This window comes from Hemiscyllium ocellatum, chromosome 10, assembly GCF_020745735.1.
Source record: "Hemiscyllium ocellatum isolate sHemOce1 chromosome 10, sHemOce1.pat.X.cur, whole genome shotgun sequence".
NCBI lineage: Eukaryota > Metazoa > Chordata > Chondrichthyes > Orectolobiformes > Hemiscylliidae > Hemiscyllium > Hemiscyllium ocellatum.
Window position 1 is genome coordinate 114,415,228 of NC_083410.1, and position 21,385 is coordinate 114,436,612.

The 21,385-nt window shown below is 41.0% G+C and overlaps 1 protein-coding gene across 13 annotated transcripts in view; it reads left to right on the forward strand.

The window, feature by feature from the left end:
- LOC132819922 (utrophin-like) overlaps positions 1–21,385 on the forward strand; it is a 751,240-nt gene that overhangs the window by 511,623 nt on the left and 218,232 nt on the right. For 12 of the 13 annotated variants that reach the window (XM_060831897.1, XM_060831902.1, XM_060831903.1 and 9 more), the window contains 2 exons: positions 12,949–13,121; positions 19,031–19,187. In XM_060831897.1, coding sequence (XP_060687880.1) covers positions 12,949–13,121; positions 19,031–19,187 — 330 coding nt within the window. Of the gene's footprint in view, positions 1–6,648; positions 7,376–12,948; positions 13,122–19,030; positions 19,188–21,385 lie in introns of those variants that run through there. The other variant, XM_060831909.1, reaches the window with a different exon arrangement.

The following is a 21,385-nucleotide window of genomic DNA, read 5'->3' on the forward strand; positions in this document are numbered from 1 at the left end:
TTGCGTTTATGGAACTAAGCTGATGAGCTAGTTCTTTAAGGATAGGCGTCAAGTGAAATGAATGGCTGCCAGGAAGACATATTAGCACGTCTATGCCTGCAGCCATGAGTCCGAGCACAAGTTTTGCACAATGCAAAAATAGTTTTAGTACAGGATGAATCACTTACCTAATCCTGGCACAGTGTTTTCTTAAAATATATGTTCTGATCTAGCCACAGGATGATGAGTGCTCAGAACTGCTCAGGAGCAGGAGTCTCAGAGGAATCAGCATCAGGGCTGAAACCTTTATTTGTGAAGTTAGACTTTAAAGTGGTGGTGCAGTGGCATTTACACACCTGTAAATCTCTATATATTTCTAATACTTTGAACATGATGAAGATGATGTAGTATTTCACCATCAGAACTGGTATCTATCTGATGGGATAATCTTTTAATCTTTAGTCTTCTTTAATCTTTCATGCGTTGTATTTATCACTGGCAAAGCTAGCTTTTGTTGCTTATCCCTAATTGCCCCTTGAACTGAGTAACAATTTGAGAATGCAGTTAAGAGTCCTTTAAGATGCTGGAGTTCCATATGGACCAGTCCAGTGAAGATGGCAGATTTCCTTCTCTAAAGGACATCAGTGAACCAGATGGTCATCGTTGCTGAGACCAGATTTTCAATTCCAGATTTATGAATTGACTTTAAATTCCACGAGTTACCATGGTTTTATTTGAATCCAGCTCTCCATTAGATTCTTCAAGGTTACTTCATTCTCTGACTTGTCTTTTCTAATTAACTTGTTCTTTTCAGATTTATAACCATCCCCATCTATCTTTCTATGTGCTGTATTACTTAGGATCTCTCCACTGTGCCCTCTCCATAGAACTAGCAAATCTCCCCACTAGAATATTGGTTCCTTTCCAGTTCAGGTGAAATCCCCCCCATTCTCTTTGAACAAGTCTTTTCTGCCCCAGAAGAGATCCCAATGATCCAAGAATCTGAATCCCTGAACATCACACCACATCTTCAGCTATTGATTTCTCCCCTTTATCCTTTTATTCCTTCACTCATTTGTGATTGGCACCGGGGCAAATCAGGGAGGACCACTTTTGAGCTTCACTCTCCCCTATAACAATATGCTTCAGTCTTTTTGAGATGCCCTTAATCCTGGCACCATAAAAGCAATATACTACCTTAGATTCACGCTTGCTGCTGCAGAACCTCCTGTCTGTGCCCTTGACAGGACAGTCCTTTATAACAATTATTCTTTTAAATTTTCTCAAACCCGGCCTAACGTAAGATTCATTTTTAGTGCCCGAGAACTGATTGCTTGTTCTATTTTCCTCTGAAAGACTATCTATTTAAATTGTACTCAAAACTAAATATCTATTTGATAAAAGGAATAGCTACAGGAGACTTCGAAACGACCTTCTCACCTTTCCTATCTGATCTATCTGACTGACGCTGCTGTGTAATCACTTCTCTAAATCTACCAAACAAGTAACTCTGTGCCACTTGTATGCCCTCAGTGACATTAAGCCTAAAAAGAAGCAGCTTTCAATAGAATCTTGTATCTAAATGAACAAACTACCTTTCCTTACCCAAAGATTATCAAAGTTGAAAACCACATAGTACCAGGTTATAGTCCAACAGGTTTATTTGGAAGTACGAGCCTTCAGAGCGCTGCTCCTTCATCAGGTAGCTGTGGAGCAGGATCACAAGACACAGAATTTATAGCAAAAGACCACAGTGTCATGTAACTGAAATGATATATTGAACAAACCCCAATTGCTGTTAAATCTTTCGTCTTTTTGTATGGGTTACAAGTTTTGATCCATTAATATGTAAATCTCAGAACTACTTTTAGGTCACATTCGCGAGAAAACTTAAGGTTTTATATTTAAAAAAGTGACATCTCAGCTCAGATAATGCATTAAAGGTGTGAGGTTAGAGTCTGTCTGTATCCCAATCTTGAATCAGACTGGATCTATTCCCAAAGTAGGAATTTATAAAATGTTACATGGATTGACTGCCTGTAGATTTTGAGCAAAATAGAATGTGTCTGTAAATACAATTCTGTAACTGCGAATTCACCCCATAGCCTTATGTGTGTGTGAGTGCATGTGAACATTTGTGTTTGCATGTGTGCATGAGTGTGACAGAGTATAAGCCTGTGAGAGGAATGTGGATGGTTTACGTGTGCGCATGTATGCAAGAGAGTGTGTGTGTGTGTGTGTGTGTGTAATGTAGTGGGGTCACCTGTAGTATGACATAAACCCAAGGAACCGGTTGAGGCCATCCCCATCGGTACCAAACTTGGCGATCAGCCTCTGCTCAGCCACTCTGCATTGTTGCATATCCCGAAGTCTACCTTGGTCACCCGAAGATCCGAGGCCGAATGGCAAAATGTAAAATTCTGCATTTAACATTGTACTTTGCTCAAAAACTGCATGAATCCATGTAAGATTCTGTAAATCTGTTTTTTTTTAGATTAGAATCAGTCTGACCTTAGTTACACAGCCTCACACAGGGGAGCTAGCGCCTTCAATACATTATCTGGGCCGACATGACACCAATTATTAAAGTTCACTTGAGAATGTAACTTTTACAAAGTTTTGCGATTTACATATGAAAGAACTGAAACCAACATGGTCATTCTAAAAGATGAGAGACCTAACAAACAATCCAGGTCTTTTTCAATATATAATTTCATTTACATCACACTGTAAACTTCTGCTATGAATTCTGTGTCTTACAATCTTATTCTCCACAACTGCCTGATGAAGGAGCAGTGCTCCAAAAGCTAGTGCTTCCAAATAAACCTGTTGGACTATAAACTGGCATTGTGATTTTTAACATTGTCAATATACCTGATGTATAGTGCTGGCTGGAGGTCCTGTCCAGCAAAGAAGTCTGGTTTGAACCTGTTCATGAAAATGTTGTCATATTGGGTTGCAAATTTAGTTCCCATGGCTGTTCCGTGTGTCTGGAGGAAGAACTAGCTGTCAAAGGTGAAAACGTTGTGTTTGAGAATGAAGTGGATGAGTTGTAGCATGGTGCTCAGAGATTGGCAGTTGTTGGTTTTGAGTACTGAGGCAGATGCAGTGATGCTGTCATCATGGAGGATGCTGGTGTAGAGTGCTGAAACATCCATTGTGACGAGTAATGTACAGAGGGCCCCCAGCTTCTGTCACAACACCACAGATTTCTTACAGAAACTCAGTACATACAGACTAGTCGAACCGGAACATTCCTTGTCACAATGGACATTTCAGCACTCTTGTTACACATATGACAAGCCCTTCACATACACAGGACCTGTTCAGATGAGGAGAAACGTGATAAACACCTGAAGGTACTGAAGGACGCACTCATAAGAGTAGGGTACGCTGCTCAATTCATTGATCGCCAGTTCTGACATGCCACAGCAAGAAAATGTAATGACCTCCTCAGGAGACAAACATGGGATGCAACTGATAAGGTATCCTTCGTTGTCCAGTACTTCCCAGGAGCAGAGAAACTACGCCATGTTCTCTGCAGCTTGTAACACATTATTGATGAGGATAAGCACTTTGCCAAGACCTTCCCCATGCCTCCACTTCTCACCTTTAAACAACCGCCAAACCTTAAACAAAACCATTGTTTGCAGCAAACTGCCCAGCCTTTAGGACAGCATCAACCACAATACTGTACAACCCTGACATGGCAACCACTGCAAGACGTGTCAGAGTGTCGACATGGTTACCACCATTACATGTGGGGACACCACCCACCATGTATGCAGCAGATATTCATATGACTTGGTGAATTTGCATTTGCAGAATTGTATTAGCAGACACATTCTATTTTGCTCAAAAAGAAACAATCTGCAGACAGTTAATCCATGTTATATTTTATAAATTCCTACTTTGGGAATAGAACCAGTCTGACTCAAGATTGGGATACAGACAGACTCTAATCTCACACCTTTAATACATTGTCTGAGCTGAGATGTCACTTTTTTTTAATAAAACTTTAAGTTATCTCGAGAATGTGACTTAAAAGAAGTTCTGAGATTTACATATTAATGAACCGAAACCTGTAACTCATTCTAAAGGATGAAAGTTTAAGAGCAATCTAGGTTTGTTCAATATATAATTTCAGTTACATCACAATGTAAACTTTTGCAATAAATTCTATGTCTTATGACCCTGCCCCACAAGCACCTGACGAAGGTGCAGTGTTCTGAAAGCTACTGCTTCCAAATAAGCCTGTTGGACTATAACCCGCTGGTGTGTGATTTTTAACTTTGTCCACTCCAGTCCAACACCGGCACCTCCACATCATAAAGGATATCAAACATGCAGAAAATTTAAAAAATTAAATCTTAAATATAATCAACCACTCACTGAACAATTGAATTAAAAATGACAACTGAAGTAGGTCAGAAGACAGCTAACAATCGTCTGATTTTAAAAAAGTCTGACTCCAGAGTCGTCTATGTATTGGCCTCTCCAAAAGCTCCATAAGCACAACTCTGTTTCAAAAAAAAACTCTCCTCTCCGCGATTTAAAAAAATCTCTTTAGTGATGTTAAAAAAAACTGTCCTTCCACGTGTATAATTTCTTCTGGTGTATAAATTTTAGGGAAAACAACCTTTAACCATCCACATGTAGGCCTCTCCAAAAATTCAGTGAACACAACTCTGTTTGAAAAAAAAGTTGCCTGCTTTATTTTACCTTTTTGTCTATACCTTAATGACTCCCACCCAGTGGCTCTGACCTGCAGAATCATGAAGTACTTCAAGAGGCTGGTTATAGCCTACATCGACTCTCATCTCCCAGTCTACCTCGATCCTCTACGATTTCCCTCCCGATGTAACAGGTCCAAAGTGGTGCCATTTCCCTAGTCCTACGCTTATCTCAGGAACATCTGGGCAACAAGGACATCTACGTCAGATCTTGCTCATCGACTGTAGTCCACCTTCAACACCATAATCCCCTCCAGACTGATCTCATAAAGGGATTTAATCAAAGATAAAATGTTAAAAAATCGATAACACTGATGAACTGGAAACTGTTACGTCAGTAAGGATAGGTAAGTATGAGTTCATGAAAGCAAAGGCAAATTATTGGCCTGGTTAGGAAATAGGGAGAGTGGAAGACCATACCAACATAAGATTTTGGAGCATAAGTAAGCCATTCAACTCATCGAGTCTGTTCCACCATTCAACATCATGGCATGGAAGGGGATTGAGAGCAGAAATTATGGGCACATATTATAGTGCAATCCTGCAAAAATTTGTGTTTGAGCCTCAACTATTTGTAGAATCCCTACAGTGTGCAGTCTGCAGTCCTCACTTTTGCCACAGTGTGGAAACAATCCATTCAGCCCAACAAGTCCACAACAACTCGCTGAAGAGCCTCTCACCCCACCTGCTCTCTGGGGCGGTGGGGCCGCGGAGTAGGGCGTTTGACAAAACATACAAAGAAATCCTTTCACTCTGTGATTCTTTGCTTATATGGAATGCACAGGAAATGTACAGTAACCCCATCTGACTGGACAGATTATTACTGATGAAAAGACATTTGCAAGTGAATTTCAGATCCAGCATTTACCATAGTGCAATGAATAGAGCGAAGCTTTGTGAGGCAGCAGTGCTAACCACTGTGCCACCCCTTTCTCAGCTGTATATGAATTTATACCTACAGGTAACTTTAATACTTAAAGGGTTTTAACTCTGACAACTTCAGTAAAGTGGAGGTTTTAAAAAATAAAATCCTTTTTCATTGGACTTATCATGTCATTTATTTTTACAGCATGTTAACGTTCACTCAATTCAGTTAGCTGCCTGAGTTCCATTGCACAACATGGGATTCTCTAATTTTGACTGAATCTTACCTCCATAGCTTGAATTGTCTCCTTATCTGCAATCTGTGCAAATGTAGCTTCAAGCCTTGAGTGCCACTAAATGTACAAGTATCGATGAACACAATGGAATTTGGTTAGCTTAGTTGGCTGGGCAGCTAGTTTATGAGTGATGCCAAAACTAGGATTTAATTCCTGCAGTGGCTGAGGTTACCATGCAATTTCCAACTTTTCAGCTTAAGCCTTTGCCTGGGGCCTAGTGACCTTCAGGTTAAACTCACCACAAGTCATCTCTTGAGAATGAGAGTGAAGCTGTATGCTCCTTTGAGTCGATGCCCACTTTACCTTTCTTATCTCTAAGTAAAAGAAACTAATTAGCAAGTAAATAAATGAGAAGGCCAGTCACAAATAACAGAAGTATTTTTCAGCTCAGTACTCCATTGACTGAAACATTAAATAAAATCTTTGTACCTGAAAACTTACCTCTGTTTTTCATGTAAATAGAGTTTTATGCTTATAGTCAGCAGCAGGAGTATATTGCAAAACGTTTTTTGTGTGTATGTTTAGTCTTTGTTAAATCAGGGTCTGGCCCTTTGCTTATTTCTCCAGGACTGAAGTCTTGCCAAAAATGAGGCCTCAGGAAATAGGAGTGTATCTAGCGTCAGAGAACAGGGAGGCTGCAGAATGCTGATTAAAATAATAAACAGCAGCTGGGAATAGAAGATTACTGCAGACATTCAATTCCGCGGTTGAATGTCAGCTGAGGGTCCTATACTAAACTAGGCAGTGCAGTAATCATTAGTAAGAGGGAGGGAAGCACAGTCGGACTAGCAGACACAGATCACTGAACTCTCAGCCTCTAGCAAAGGGAGGGAGTTGGGAAAACCAAGTGTTTTTGCATGAACAAGTATTAACTTTCAGATCAGTAGGAGTAGTCCTATATCTTGCTGTGGTCCTTCTTACCCTGCGACTAACCCAGTTGATGTGATTGTTTGGATATAAAATTTTACAACAGACACCATTCGAGGATTGTCTTTGTTATCTTTACACAGAAAGTGCTTTCGAAAATTTCTCCTGTGACCTTTGGTCAGCGGTTTAGACCAACTGTTTGATTCAGACAGACCCCATCATTGGGTGTATTAAGAAAAAACAGCGGGGCCATCACAAAAAACTAGAATTAGTGAAGTCTTTGACTAAACTTTAAGGTGAGAACTGCCCAAGAGGATGAAAGCGCGATGGAAGATGACTAAAAGCTGTAGAAGACTACTGAGCATCCTGGATCTAGGTATCTTTGGACAAGTTCTCTTGAATTGATGGATGTGTAAAACTGCCAATATGTGAACCAAGATCTGATGGTTTAGTGTATAAGAGAAAAATTAGGACAGGTTAAAGCAGGAGTTGAATCTCCTTGCAGATGTAAAACTGCAGCACAACAGCAGTAATGGGATAACCTATTGCAGAAAGATGTAGGCTGTGTCAAGGTGAGACAGAACGATGATTGGCCTGAACTTCAGCTTGCAGGAGTTGCTAAGAAAGATTGAACAGGTATAGTAAGAAGAAATGATTTTTATCTTATGACCTAATATTTAGTTCTTCATTTCATATTCTTCATTTTGTGTTTAATTTCTGTTGATGCACTGGTTATTCCATCGCACATATTCTCTTTGTATACTACTTCAGTATATTGTTGATCCCTTTCAAAGTGGGTTAACAACTGTGTTAGTACCACACATAATGGAATTTTATGAATATATCACAGGAATAAAAGTCAAAATACATTTAAGTTTATAGAGAGCTACAAAGTGTACAAATGTTGGGATAAATTGGTGAAGTGGTTCATTTGTGTTTTAATTAATTACCAGGAATGTTTGCCACGATTACAGAAAGCATACCCTCTATGGAAATCTCTGTCTTTAATTAAATTGTGAAATGCAATATTTAACGATTCTACAGTGAATATCTGAAAGCAAATATCACTTGTCATTCTTAAATAGACTCTGTGTTAAACCCCACAAACCTCCACAACTTTTAGTTGAAAGGAAAGGCGGAGGAGGGTCATTATTCACCAATTGTAAATGCATTGATTGAATGCTTGTGTGCCACGTTTATCAATATTATAATTTTTTTGAAATAGTATTTGCAACTAAAATGGAGAAATGCAAGAATATCAGAGGAAATGTGTTCTGGCCATAATTCCCAGCTGGAAACAGCGAGGACCACAATATATGACAGTTTTGTCAATTTTCTGGAACTTGTTAGCTTTTCACCATTGGCTGCATGAATTATTCAATGTCTGAATTATACGCCTGAGAGTTTGTAATTAGTTCTACTGACCTTTGCTGTGCCCTAATTTCCCCTGCTAATTTACTGAGAGAAATCAATACGGTATCGGTTAACAAGAATACCTTAATCGTAACATTGTAAAATTGGACCAGAGTGGATTGTGCTTATATTTGCATCTGTTTGCTGTCAGGTACCTGGAGTTATTGAACTGGCATTTCATTTTCTGAACTCCTGCCCTTGGTGCCTCTATGGCACCAATTATGGAATTATCAGAATAAGGTTTTGTTATCTTGGTAAAAAGGGGAATTTTCAGAGTTTTGTTGTCTTTTATTGAAGTTTCAGAATAAGAGAGAAAGGTGCTAAATTACTTATTTAGTGAAATCAGTATGCAAAGGCAGAATGACTGTGAAGTGGGATTGTATCTGTTTGCAAAAAACAAATATGTTGCTTTTATGGCATTAATAAATTGATGCATAAACATGGGGCAGGAGTAACTTGTTACATAACAGGGTATTAGCTGATAAATCCTGAGTTCTTGTACAGAGCTTGTTTCCTTCATGTATAAGATGCAGGCTGAGCTGGAGAGAGATTTTGTTTATTTGAAGTAATGTCTCCAGAGTTCAACACACTGTGTAAATCAGCTTGGTTGCATTTGCATCAGATTTCAAACCGTTTTCATGCTGTGTCCTAATTATGCCAAACATGGTACACAGCAAAACAGTAGATCAAATGTATGACTGAATATTATGCTATAATCATTGTTTATGCTACAATCATTGTATCCTTAGTGTGGAAGCAGACGATTCAGCCCATCGTGTCCTCGCCGACTCTCCAACGAGCAACTCACCCAGACCCATCTCCCTATCTTACGCCTGTAACCCCGATTTTCCACAACTAATCCATGTAGCCTGCATACTATAGGCAATTCAGTACGACCAATTCACTCATCTGAGGACTGTGGGAGGAAACCTGAGCACCCGGAGGAAACCCATGCGGACACAGGGAGAAAATGCAAAATCTTCACAAACAGTTGCCCAAAGGTGGAATTGAACCCAGAATCCTAACACTGTGATGCAGCTGTGCTAACCACTGTACTGCCAACTCAATATTTGGCAAATAAGGGTTGAGAATTAATTGTGTGTTTAAAAATAACCTAGTTCTGGCATGGGAGCTACTTAACAGCGCACTTAGATTTTAGAAATAGTAGTAAGCCATTAGCCCCTTGAGCCTGCTGAGTTTTCAAAAATATCATGGCTGATCTGATTGGGCCTTAACTCCGCTTTCTTGCCTGTCTTCCATAGTCCTTGGCTTCAGAAGTTCAAAATCTATTACTCAACCTTGAATTAATCAACGACTTACCCTCCACTGTTAGCTTTCCTCCCTTTTTGAATAGATGTCACTTTAGCAGGTTTCAGTGCTCTGTTACTTGTCCAGAATTCAATGATTTTTGGAAAAATTACAACCAGTGTATCCACTATCTCTATACCTAATTATTTTAGGATCTTGTAATACAAGCCATTAGGGACAGATGACTTACATGCCTGTAGTCCCATTAGTTTGTCTAATGCTATTTTAATTATGGTAATGGTACTCAAGCCCTCCCCTGTTTTCTTTGGTAGTAATGGAATGTTCAAAATATCTTCCACAATAAAGACTAATGCAAAATATCTTTTTGATCTTTTGTCATTTCCTTATTTCCCAAAACCAGGCCCCCAGATTTATTTTCTAAGTATCCAGTGTCTGTCTTCCATTTTGTCTACATAAATAAGCTTTTACTGTCAGTTTTTATATTCATCGTTAGCTTGCGCTTGTAGTTTATTTTCTCTCTTTATTATCTTTTTACTGGATTCTGAATTCATCCCGCACTTTGGGGCTATCACTGTCTTTTGCCTCTTTATATGTTTTTTTTCAAACTAGTACTCTCCTTAACTAGAGAAGTTGGTTTATCCTTCTCTTAGAATCCTTCCTCCTTACTGGGATATATTTTTGCTGAGACTCATGAATGACCTCCTTAACTGTCTGCGCTGCTTGCTTATGGTCATACCACTAATCTATTCACCAACCTATTTTAGCTAATTCTATTCTTATTTCATTGTAATTCCCTTTATTTAAGTACAGTCGTTTGTGATCCAGATTTCTCATTCTCGAACTGAATATTGGTATCTATCATGTTATAATCACAACTTCAGCAAAGTGATAGAAGCAGCCTTTGACAGTGCTATGTTGTAGCATATGCAAAGGAATAATCTGCTTGCTGAATTTCTGTATTGTCAATATCCTAGGAGTTACCATTTACTCAGAACTGAATCAGTCATCAAAATATTGTGGCTATAAGGGAAGGTCATATGATAGGAATTCTGCAGTGAGTACATTGCCTCCTCTCTTCCCAATACCTGTCCACCGACTTTTTCATCATTATTCACTCGTGGTTCATGGGCTGAACATGACTTATTGCCCGTCATTAACTGCCTTTGAACCGAGGTATGCGAGGCCATTTCACAGGGAAGTTGACAGACAACTATATTGCTGTGTGTCTGGAATCACATGAAGACCAGACCAGATGAAGATGGAAGATTTCCTCTCTTGAATGGTATTTGTGAGCCAGATGGGTTTCACCAGCAATCAGCAACGGTTTCACAGTCATCAGTAGATTCTTCATTCCAGATTTTTAAAATTTCTTTTGAATTCAAATTCTGCCATGGCGGAATTCAAACCCAGATCCCCAGAACATTAGCTGAATTTCTAGATTAGTAGTTTAGCAAGAATGCCACTAGGTCATCACCTTCCCTGTGATGAGTGATAGAATACTGTCCAACTGCCTGGATGATTGCAGTTCCAGCAACCCATTAGGTTAATTACTTGGACTGACCACTTCTTGCAGTGCATTTAATTCAAATGGATAATGCAAATACAGGGTCTGCATGTTCTCCATTACATGTTTCCAAATGACTAATTCATTCACAGCATGTTGGCTGGGCCAGCATTTGTTACCCATTCCTATTTGATTTGGAAAAGGTGGTGGTGAGCTGCCTTCTTGAATGCCTGATTACCTTGGAATGTCAGGAAAATGCGTGGTTCTGCGCAAGAAGGTGTTCTAGGATTTTGACCCCGTCACAGTGAGGGAATATTGATATATTTCCAAGCCAGCATGGTATGTGGCTTGAAGGGAAATTTGCAGGTGGTGGCAATGTCATGTCTGTTGCCTTGACCTTCTAGACAGTAGAGGTCACAGATTTGCTATTAGAGGGCCCCCGGTGAGTTGCTGCAGTGAGTTGGGATGTGAACTTTGCTGGCTGAGCTCGCATTTGTTGACCATTCCTGGTTGGCCTCAAGGTGAAGGTGAATGTGGTGGAATGGCTGCCACTCAAATGGGCTGCTTTATCCTGGGTGGTTTTGAAATTCCTCGAGTATTGTTGGAGCTTTATTGATCCAGACAAGAGGAAGGTATTCCATCACACTCCCAACTTATGCTTTGTATGTAGTGAATAGAGATAACAGAATGCCGAGCCTCTGACCTGCTGTTGTTGTCACAGCTTTTAACATGGCTCAATGATCAATGGAGACCCTCAAGATTTTGATAGTAGGGAACTTAGTGGTGTTAATGCCATTGAATTTAAATGAGTACTTGGTTAGATTTTCTTTCGAAATGTTTATTGCCTGGTATTTGTATATTATTTGTCACTTAGTGCCAAATATTGGCTATTCTCCAGGGCTTACTGCCGATGTGCGCTACAAGTAAACGGTAAATGCTGGAAATCCAAAATGGAAACAATGGTCTGGAAACATGTAGTTCTTTGGGTAAACACAGAGAACAGGAAGATAACGTGATTAAAACCTGAGTACAATTTATTGTTTTTGTTTCATATATCTAAAGGTCCATTGACTGGAAGATGGATGCGGATACTTTTTATATTTGCAGATATAAGTGCATTACAGTTATAGATTTCTAACTTAATTTAAATATATCCTCCTTGTATTGCTTGGTCTTCAGTGCTGTGTAGACATACTTCAAAGTTCTTTCTAAAGCATTACTTTTCAGTAACCTTGTTGAATTAGTGGGCAGCTAAAAATGTGAGGAGATTAATGTTTCTCACATCATAGAATCCCGACAGTGTGGAAAAAGGTCTTCAGCTCATCGGGTCTGCATCGATCGTTTGAAGGGCATTGTGCCCCAACACCCGTCCCCATCATGGTTCTAAATACAATTGATCTGCTGTTCTTCTTATTTTGAAATATGAAAAGACATAATGTTTATGTACTGGTTTGGACTAATTTAGAAAACATAGTCTTGGTCTTAAGGTAAAATGATGCATGTACTTTCAACTAAAACCTGAGTTGATGTTAAGCCTAGTGTGGTGTGATGAAAATCTTTTGTTCAGCAGTTGTGATGTTGTGAAATGAGTTGGATAATTTGCAGGTTTAAGTGGGTATGAGCCATTAATATAAAGTTGCTGGAATTTGGCCCACTCTTGTCAGTTTTTGACAAGCCCTAAGTACCCTAATGTGGAAAGAGAAAAATGTTGCAGTGGCAAAGTGTATAGAATCCTTAATTCTGCACTTAGTTTTGTTGGTACAACTTGAAAAAGCGTAATCCTATCACTGCTCCATCTGCTATTGCAGTGCAGACAATACAACAAAGTGTTCTGTCAGATGTATATTCTAGGTGTCAGTTGGTGCCTAAATTATAGTGTATTTTTATAATTTTTAAAATTGGGTCCTAGATTTTCTGTAATGCTTCCATTGTATGTTCAACACAGAAAGATTGCACATACTTTAAAAATGTGCAGTTACATGTCTGAAGAGAGAAAAAGTCTTGATAATATTGCTTTCTTCAGGATATCCAGGCTGAAATTGATGCTCACAATGACATCTTTAAGAGTATTGATGGCAACAGACATAGAATGGTGAAGGTTTTGGGAAATTCAGAGGAAGCTGCCTTGCTCCAGCATCGACTTGATGATATGAACCAGCGATGGAGTGACCTAAAGACCAAATCTGTCAATATCAGGTCAGTAAACTGCAGTGGGTTGACTATCCATTGATATGCTTTGGACCAAATGCAGAATACCAGTGTCAAAGTTGACAAAGAACCTGAGGTAAAACAGGGAGTTCTTATGAGGTAAGAACAACTCCCAATTTAGGTTAGATTAGATTAGATTACCTACAGTGTGGAAATAGGCCCTTCAGCCCAACAAGTCCACACCAACCCTCCAAACAGAAACCCACCCCCACCCTATATTTACCCCTGACTAATCCATCTCTCACTACGGGCAATTTAGCATGGCTAATTCACCTGACCCGCACATCTTTGGACTGTGGGACGAAACCGGGGCACCTGGAGGAAGCCCATGCAGACACGGCGAGAATGTGCAAACTCCACACAGACAGTTGCCCGATACGAGAACCCGGATCCCAGTGCTAACCACTAAGCCACTGTGCCGCCCCACAGAAGATTTTAGGAGGAAGCCAAAATTCTGGGTTAGGTGCATTTTCAGGAATTCAGGATTTGAGGTCTTCAGAATAGTATGAGTTCAAGCTAACTATATCTAAGTTTTGAGAGTGTGGTGCTAGGAAAGCACAGCAGGGTCAGGCAGCGAGAGAATGGATGTTTCGGGCAAAAACCCTTAATCAGCAATGAGGCTAATGAGCCAAGGGGGTGGAGAGATAAATGGGAGGAGGGATGGGGTTGGGGGGAAGGTAGCTGAGAATGCAATAGGTCGATGGAAGTGGGGGTAATGGTGATAAAGTGGAGAGATGTGTGGAACGATTAGGTGGGAAGGAAGATGGACAGGTGGGAAGGGTTATGAGGCAGTGCTAGGTTGGAAGGCTGGATCTGGGATAAGGTGGAAGGAGGGGAAATGAGGAAGCTGGTGAAATCCACATTGATGCCATGTGATTGCAGGGTCCCAAGGCGGACGTTAAAGTGTTCTTCCTACTGGTGTCTGATGGTTAGGGTTTGCGATAGAGGAGGCCCAGGACCTGCATCTCCTTAATGGAGTGGGAGGGGAGTTGAAGTGTTCGGCCACGGGGCGGAGAGTTTGGTTGGTGCAGGTGTCGTGGAGATGTTCTCTAAAGCGCTCTGCAAGTAGGTGTCCTGTCTCCCCAGCATAGAGGAGATTGCATCACGAACAACAGATACAGTAAATGACGTGTGGCAGTGCAGGTAAAAGTCTGATGAATGTGGAAGGCTCCTTTGGGGCCTTGGGCAGAGGTGAGTGGGAGGTATGCACGAAGGCTTTGCAATTTCTGCAATGGCAGGGGGAGGTGCCAGGGGTTTGGTGAGAGGCGTGGACCTGACAAGAGAGTCGCGGAGAGAATGGTCTTTATGGAAAGCACATGGGGTGGGGAGGGAATTATATCTCTGATGGTGAGGTCAGTTTGTAGTTGGCGGAAATGGCAGAGGATGATGCGATATATCTGGAGGTTGGTGGGATGCAAGGTGAAGGCCGGTGGGTTGTGTCCTTATTGCGGTTGGAGGGGTGGGGCTTGAGGGCGGAGGTGTGAGAAGTGGGTGAGATGTACTGGAGGGCATCATCGACCATGTGGGAGGGGAAATTGCGGCCTTTGAAGAAGGAGGCCATCTAATGTACTCTATGGTGGAACTGGTCCTCCTGGGAGCAGATGCGGTGTAGGTGGAGGAATTGGGAATAAGAGATAGCATTTTTACAGGAGGCATTGTGAGAGGAAGTGTAGTCCAGGTAGCTGTGGGAGTCAGTGGGTTTGTAGAAGATGGCCATGTTAAGTCTGTCACCGTTGAGGGGGAGGGAGGTCCAAGATGGTCCAGATGAACTTAAGGTCTGGGTGGAATGTGTTGGTGAAACTGATGACTGTTCAACCTCATTGTGGGAGCATGAGGTGGCACCGATGCAGTCATCAGTGTAGTGGAGGAAAAGGTGGGGATTGGTGCCGATGCAACTGCGGAAGATGGATGTTCCACGTAACCAGTGAAACATGGCTGGGGCCCATACATGTGCCCATGGCTACCCCTTTCATCTGGAGGAAGTGGGAGGTTTCAAAAAAGAAATTATTGAGGATGAGGACCAGTTCAGCCAAATGAATGAGAGTATCAGTGGAGGGGCACTGGTGGAGATGCCAGGAGAGGAAGAAATGGAGGGCTTGGAGGCCCTCCCAATGGCAGATGGAGGTGTATAGGGACTGAATGTCCATGGTGAAGATGAAGCATTGGGGCCAGGGAAACATAAGTCTTGGAGGACGTGGGTGATGTCCTGAATATAGGTGGGACACCTATCGCACTCTCAGCTACCTTCCCCCCCACCCAGCCCCAACCCCTCCCATTTATCTCTCCACCCCCTTGGCTCACAAGCCTTATTGCTGATGAACGGCTTTTGCCTGCAACATCAATTCTCCTGCTCCTCGGATACTGCCTGACATGCTGTGCTTTTCCAGGACCACACTCTCAACTCTGACCTCCAGCATCTGCTGTCCTCACTTTCTCCTTTATCTAGGTTTCGCAGGCATCCATTGCAAAGGAATGTGATTTGGGTAGCATTTCTGGGACCGACGTGTAAATCTTAGCTTGGAAGATTTTGGAATTTGAGTTTCAGGAAGTCTGGAACCAGTGTTGACAGTGAAAATGCATCAGCTTCCCTAATCCCCTTTAAGGAAGGAAAACTGCCAACTTTGCCTTGTCTGGTACCTGTGACGTGACTCCAGATTCTCAGCAGTGTGGTGTGACCATAACGACATAAGTTATAGGAGCATAGTTGGGCCATTTGGCCCTTCAAGTCTGCTCCACCAATTGATCACGTCTGATATGTTTCTTAACCCCTTTCTTCTGCCTTCTCCCTGTAACCCTTACTAATCAAGAAAATCCCCTTTTCATTAACTTTTAACTGCCTTTGGAAATAGCCCTGAAAGACACTCAGTTTCAAATAGTGTGGCAGAGAATTGAATATGAGTGGGGAGATGAGGGATGGAAACAAAGACAGAAATGACAGATAGAAAAGTAGAAACCAAAAGTGAAAGACAGACAAAACCAGGATTAGCAGCATAAATGGGAACAAAAAGTCTACAGCTATGATATCTGAATGTTTGCAGCATTTGCAATAAGATAAATTAACAGAGCAAATAGTTGTTAACAGGCATAAGATATTAGTGATTACGGAGACTTGCTGCTGATGACGAAAGCTAGGAACTGAACAGCTGCGGATGTTTAATCTTATGAAAGGACAGGGAAAATGGAAAAGGGCTGGGGTGGTGTTATTTCTGGAAGATGAAATCATTGGCAATAGTGAGAAAGGATATCAACTCAGCAAATCAAGAAGTGGAATTAGTCCATGCGGAGCTAAGATGCAACCAGGAGTGAAAAACTTGAGTGAGAGTTATCTCTAAGCCTCTAAACATTATTGGTGAGGTAGGAGACAGCATTAAACAGTAAGTTAGAGATGCATATCGACTAGGCGTACCAGATTAACAATAATGCTGGGGCTGATGAATTCATGGAATGTGAACAAGATAGATTTTTAGACTAATGTGTTGAAGGATCAACTGGGACAAACTGTCCTCAATTTAATTTTGTGTAAGGAGAGAGGATTAATTAATGATGTTATTCTGAGAGATACTTCAGGAGAATGTGGCCCTGACATGATAGAATTCTTTATAGAGGTAGCGGATGAAGTAGTTCAATCCAAAACTAGGATCCAAAATCTAAAGAAAGGGAAATGTGAAGGCAAGTTGGCTGTGATAGCCTGGACAACTTCATTAAAAGGCATGATGCTTATCAGGCAAAGGTTAATATTTAAAGAACAAATGTATGCAGGAAAAGTGGCCCATACAGAGCAAATTAACAAAAAATAAGTATAGTAGTCAATCCAAAGAAGAAACACATAAAATTACTTGGAAAAAGTAACAAGCCTGAAGAGTAGGAGCAGATCAGAACTCCGCTGCGGAGGACCAAAAGTATGATTGAGAGTGGAAAACTAAAGTATGAGAGTAAACTTGTAAGGAACATAAAAGCAGACTGGAAGAGATTCTAAGTATGTAAAGAGAAAAGATTAGTGAAGATATCTGTAGGCTCCTTACAGACTGAAACCAGAGAATTGATAATTTGATAACAAAAACAATCAAATTTCAAAGCAGTTAAGCAATTAATTTTGTTCTGCTTTCACAGAAGAAGACACAAAAATCTTCCCCAAAGGGCTAGGGAAGCAAGGGTTTGTTGGAAAGGAGGAATTAAAGAAAAATAGTATTGATTAAAAGTAAAAGTGCTGTAAAAATTACTGTGATTGAAAGCTAATAAATTCCTAGGGCCTATTAATCTACATCTCCGGGTTCTAAAGGAGATAGGCCATGGAAATAGTCACAGAGATGTACAGCATGGAAACACACACATCAGTCCAACCTGTCCATGCCGACCAGATATCCCAACCCAATTTAGTCCCACCTGCCAGCGCCCTGCCCATATCCCTCCAAACCCTTCCTATTCGTATATCCATCCAAATGCCTCTTAAATGTTGCAACTGTACCAGCCTCCCCCACATTCTCTGGCAGCTCATTCCATACACGTACCACCCTCTGCGTGAAAATGTTGCCCCTTAGGTCTCTTTTATATCTTTCTCCTCTCACCCTAAACCTATGCCCTCTAGTTCTGGACTCCCCGACCCCAGGGAAAAGACTTTGCCTATTTATCCTATCCATGCCCCTCATAATTTTGTGAACCTCTATAAGGTCACCCCTCAGCCTCTGACGATCCAGGGAAAACAGCCCAGCCTGTTCAGCCTCTCCTTGTAGCTCAGATCCTCCAACCCTGGCAACACCCTTGTAAATCTTTTCTGACCCCTTTCAAATTTCACAACATCTTTCTGATAGGAAGGAGACCAGAATTGAACATAATATTCCAACAGTGGCCTAACCAATGTCTTATACAGCCGCAACATGACCTCCCAACTCCTGTACTTAATACTCTGACCATTAAAGGAAGGCATACCAAATGCCTTCTTCACTATCCTATCTACCTGAGACTCCACTTTCAAGGAGCTATGAACCTGCACTCCAAGGTCCCTTTGTTTAGCAACACTTCCTAGGACCTTACCATTATGTGTAAAAGTCCTGCTAAGATTTGCTTTCCCAAAATGCAGCACCTCGCATTTATCTGAATTAAACTCCATCTGCCACTTCTCAGCCCATTGGCCCATCTGGTCCAGATCCTGTTGTAATCTGAGGTAACCCTCTTCGCTGTCCACTATACCTCCAATGTTGGTGTCATCTGCAAACTTACTAACTGTACCTCTTATGCTCGCATCCAAATCATTTATGTAAATTACAAAAAGTAGAGGGCCTAGCACCGATCCTTGTGGCACTCCACTGGTCACAGGCCTCCAGTCTGAAAAACAACCCTCCTCCAACACTACCCTCTGTCTTCTACCTTTGAGCCAGTTCTGTATCCAAATGGCTAGTTCTCCCTGTATTCCATGAGATCTAACCTTGCTAATCAGTCTCCCATGGGGAACCTTGTCGAACGCCTTACTGAAGTCCATATAGATCACATCTACTGCTCTGCCCTCATCAATCTTCTTTATTACTTGACCTCTTCCTTTAGATTCTGGAACAGGGCCTGAGAACTCCTGCAGTGATGTCTGTGGCTGAGATGATTAACCTAAAATAATGATAACCATCCTGCTTTGTACTAGGTCTTCAAACAGCTGTTTTCCAATGGGATTGGGTTTGGTGGAGCCATTCTGTTTAAAGCATTGGAAGTGCGTTGCCATTTTGACAGAACTGTTGGTAATTTGTGAACAAAGAATTCAGCGAATAACCTAAACTTTTATCATTTGAAATAAAAGTTTGATTTTTTTAAAAATGCTTTTTACTTGATTGACTTAAGTGCAAAAGAATGTTAAGATGATTTAATTGGTCGCTGTTTCCTGACTTGCTGATTGCTTTCCCGATTTGTTGCAGGGCTCATTTGGAAGCCAACACAGAACGTTGGAACAGGTTGCTCACATCGTTAGAAGAACTATGTAAGTGGTTAAAGCTCAAGAACGAGGTGCTGACAAAACAGATGCCCATTGGAGGTGATGTTCAGACTCTACTGCAGCAACATGATCATTGTCGGGTGAGTGTACTCATTAGCTGACAGTAACATTTCTTTTCCTGCCTCTCCCTGTAGTTTTGCCTTATTTATCCATTATTATCTTGCAGGTGCTGATTAAAACTTGGCAAATAAAGTAGCGTTTCTATTGCATATCACCCTTACTAAAGTGCCTAGTTTTTACTCCTATTGTCGTCTTTTATTGTCTTTTTGGCATGCAGTTTTTAGCTGTCAATGAGGCCTGCATAAGGTGCTACTGATGTGGAGCTGCCAGTGTTGGATTGGGGTAGACGAAGTCAAAAGACACACAACATCAGGTTACAGTCTAACTGGCTTATTTGAAATCACAAGCTTTTCGAGCGCTGCTCCTTCAGGTAAAGTGGAGGAAAGTGCACAGCGTAGAATTTATATGCAGAGAAATAATGGCAAGATAATTCCAGGTGATTAAGAGTGTCAAAAGATAAATACAAATAGTGTGAGTGAAATGTCGACAGGCTGAATAACAAGTCTTTGAAGGAGATCAAAAGTGTCAAATGGTATGAGTAAACTGTCAACAGCTGAATAGCCAGTGAAGAGATGACCTAAGATCCAGGGCGGTAGTTAGAAAAAAATCAAAAGTAGGGTGGTGCTAGAGACAAACCACAGGGCTGGAATAACATACCTTTAGTCATGCAACTCTTATAGTTAACAAGTAATCCAAACTATACAAACTAATTAAGGTAAAGAGGTAAAAGCAAGTTATCAAGGTATTCTATCAAAATAGAACAGAACAATGGGATTACATTTAGCGTGACATGAACCAAAGATCACGGTTGAGGCCAGATATGGAACTTAGCTATCAGTTTCTGCTTGGCAATTCTACGTTATTGTGTCTCTCAAAGGCCACCTTGGAGGACGCATACCTAAAAATCAGAGGCTGAATGTACTTGACCGCTGAAGTGTTCCTCAACTGGGAGGGGACATTCCTGTCTGGCAATTGTTGCATGGTGTCCATTCATTCATTGTAGCATCTGCATGGACTCACCGATATTGCATACCTTTGGGCATCCTTTTCTGCAGTGTATGAGATAGACAACATTGGCTGAGTTAAATGAGTATAAACTGTGTACATGGTGGGTGATACTTGTAATGGTAGTATCCATGTCAATGATCTGACATGTCTTGCAGAGGTTGCTGTGGCACGGTTGTGGTCACTATTCTCCTGACAACTAGGTAGTTTGCTGAATGGTGGTCTGTTTGATATTAGGTGGCTGTTTGAAAGCGAGAAGTGGAAGCATACAGATGGTAATGGCAAGATGTTTGATATCATTGATGGCATGTTGAAGGCTGCGAAGGACATGGATTTGTTTCTCTGCTCCAGGGAGGTACTGAATGACAAAGGGTGCTGTTATGGACCAGGCCAGAGTCCCTCAAAACATTTCAAGAAAGTAGCCTGGACACTAACTTTGCTTATTGTTTTAAGCAGGTATAATGCAGATATTCCAGGAGTGATGCAGTTAGTCAAACAACTTAGTTTGAAACAAAACAGAATTTATTTGCAAAATTACCGAATGAAACACAAACAAAAGAGAACAATATGGAATAACAACCTATTTGAAAACCCAAAAATTACCCCAACTTAATAATGTTGTTCCAAATACTTGCAATAATCCCTATAAATATCCCTTGGCACAAAAGGTAAAATCAAACACAGTGTATCACAGGAGAGAGAGATATGGCAGATGGATTCAGCATGGAATGCCTTCTTCCATGTAGCTGTTTCTTGGACCAGCAGCTCAAGTCTGGCTTTCAGTGAACAGCCAGACTGCTAAACACCAAACTAAATCCAACCAAAGAAAAACTGAGCTGCGAGAACTAGCCTCTTCCCTTTCATTGTTCCAGTGTTTTTTTTTCTAAAAATTGAAAGCCTATTGTCTGAGGCATTATCTGTTAATTATAATCAAATTAGCTCTTAAACCCTTCAAACCTAGACTTTTCAGATCCACTGCTTTTATGACCTCTCTGAAAAAAAGCCAAGGACAGCATAACCGTATTAAAAGAGCAGCATCATTCCAGTACTCTATAGCGACACTTCTGTTACTGCCTAGAAGGGTGAATTGCTTTGTCAATTACCCCTGAAGATTGTACTGCTGTAAATGATTGTAATTGATTTTACACATGACTGAAGAAGGGAGTTTGCTTATTTGTTATCAATTATTCGTGGCTGTGATACCATATATACA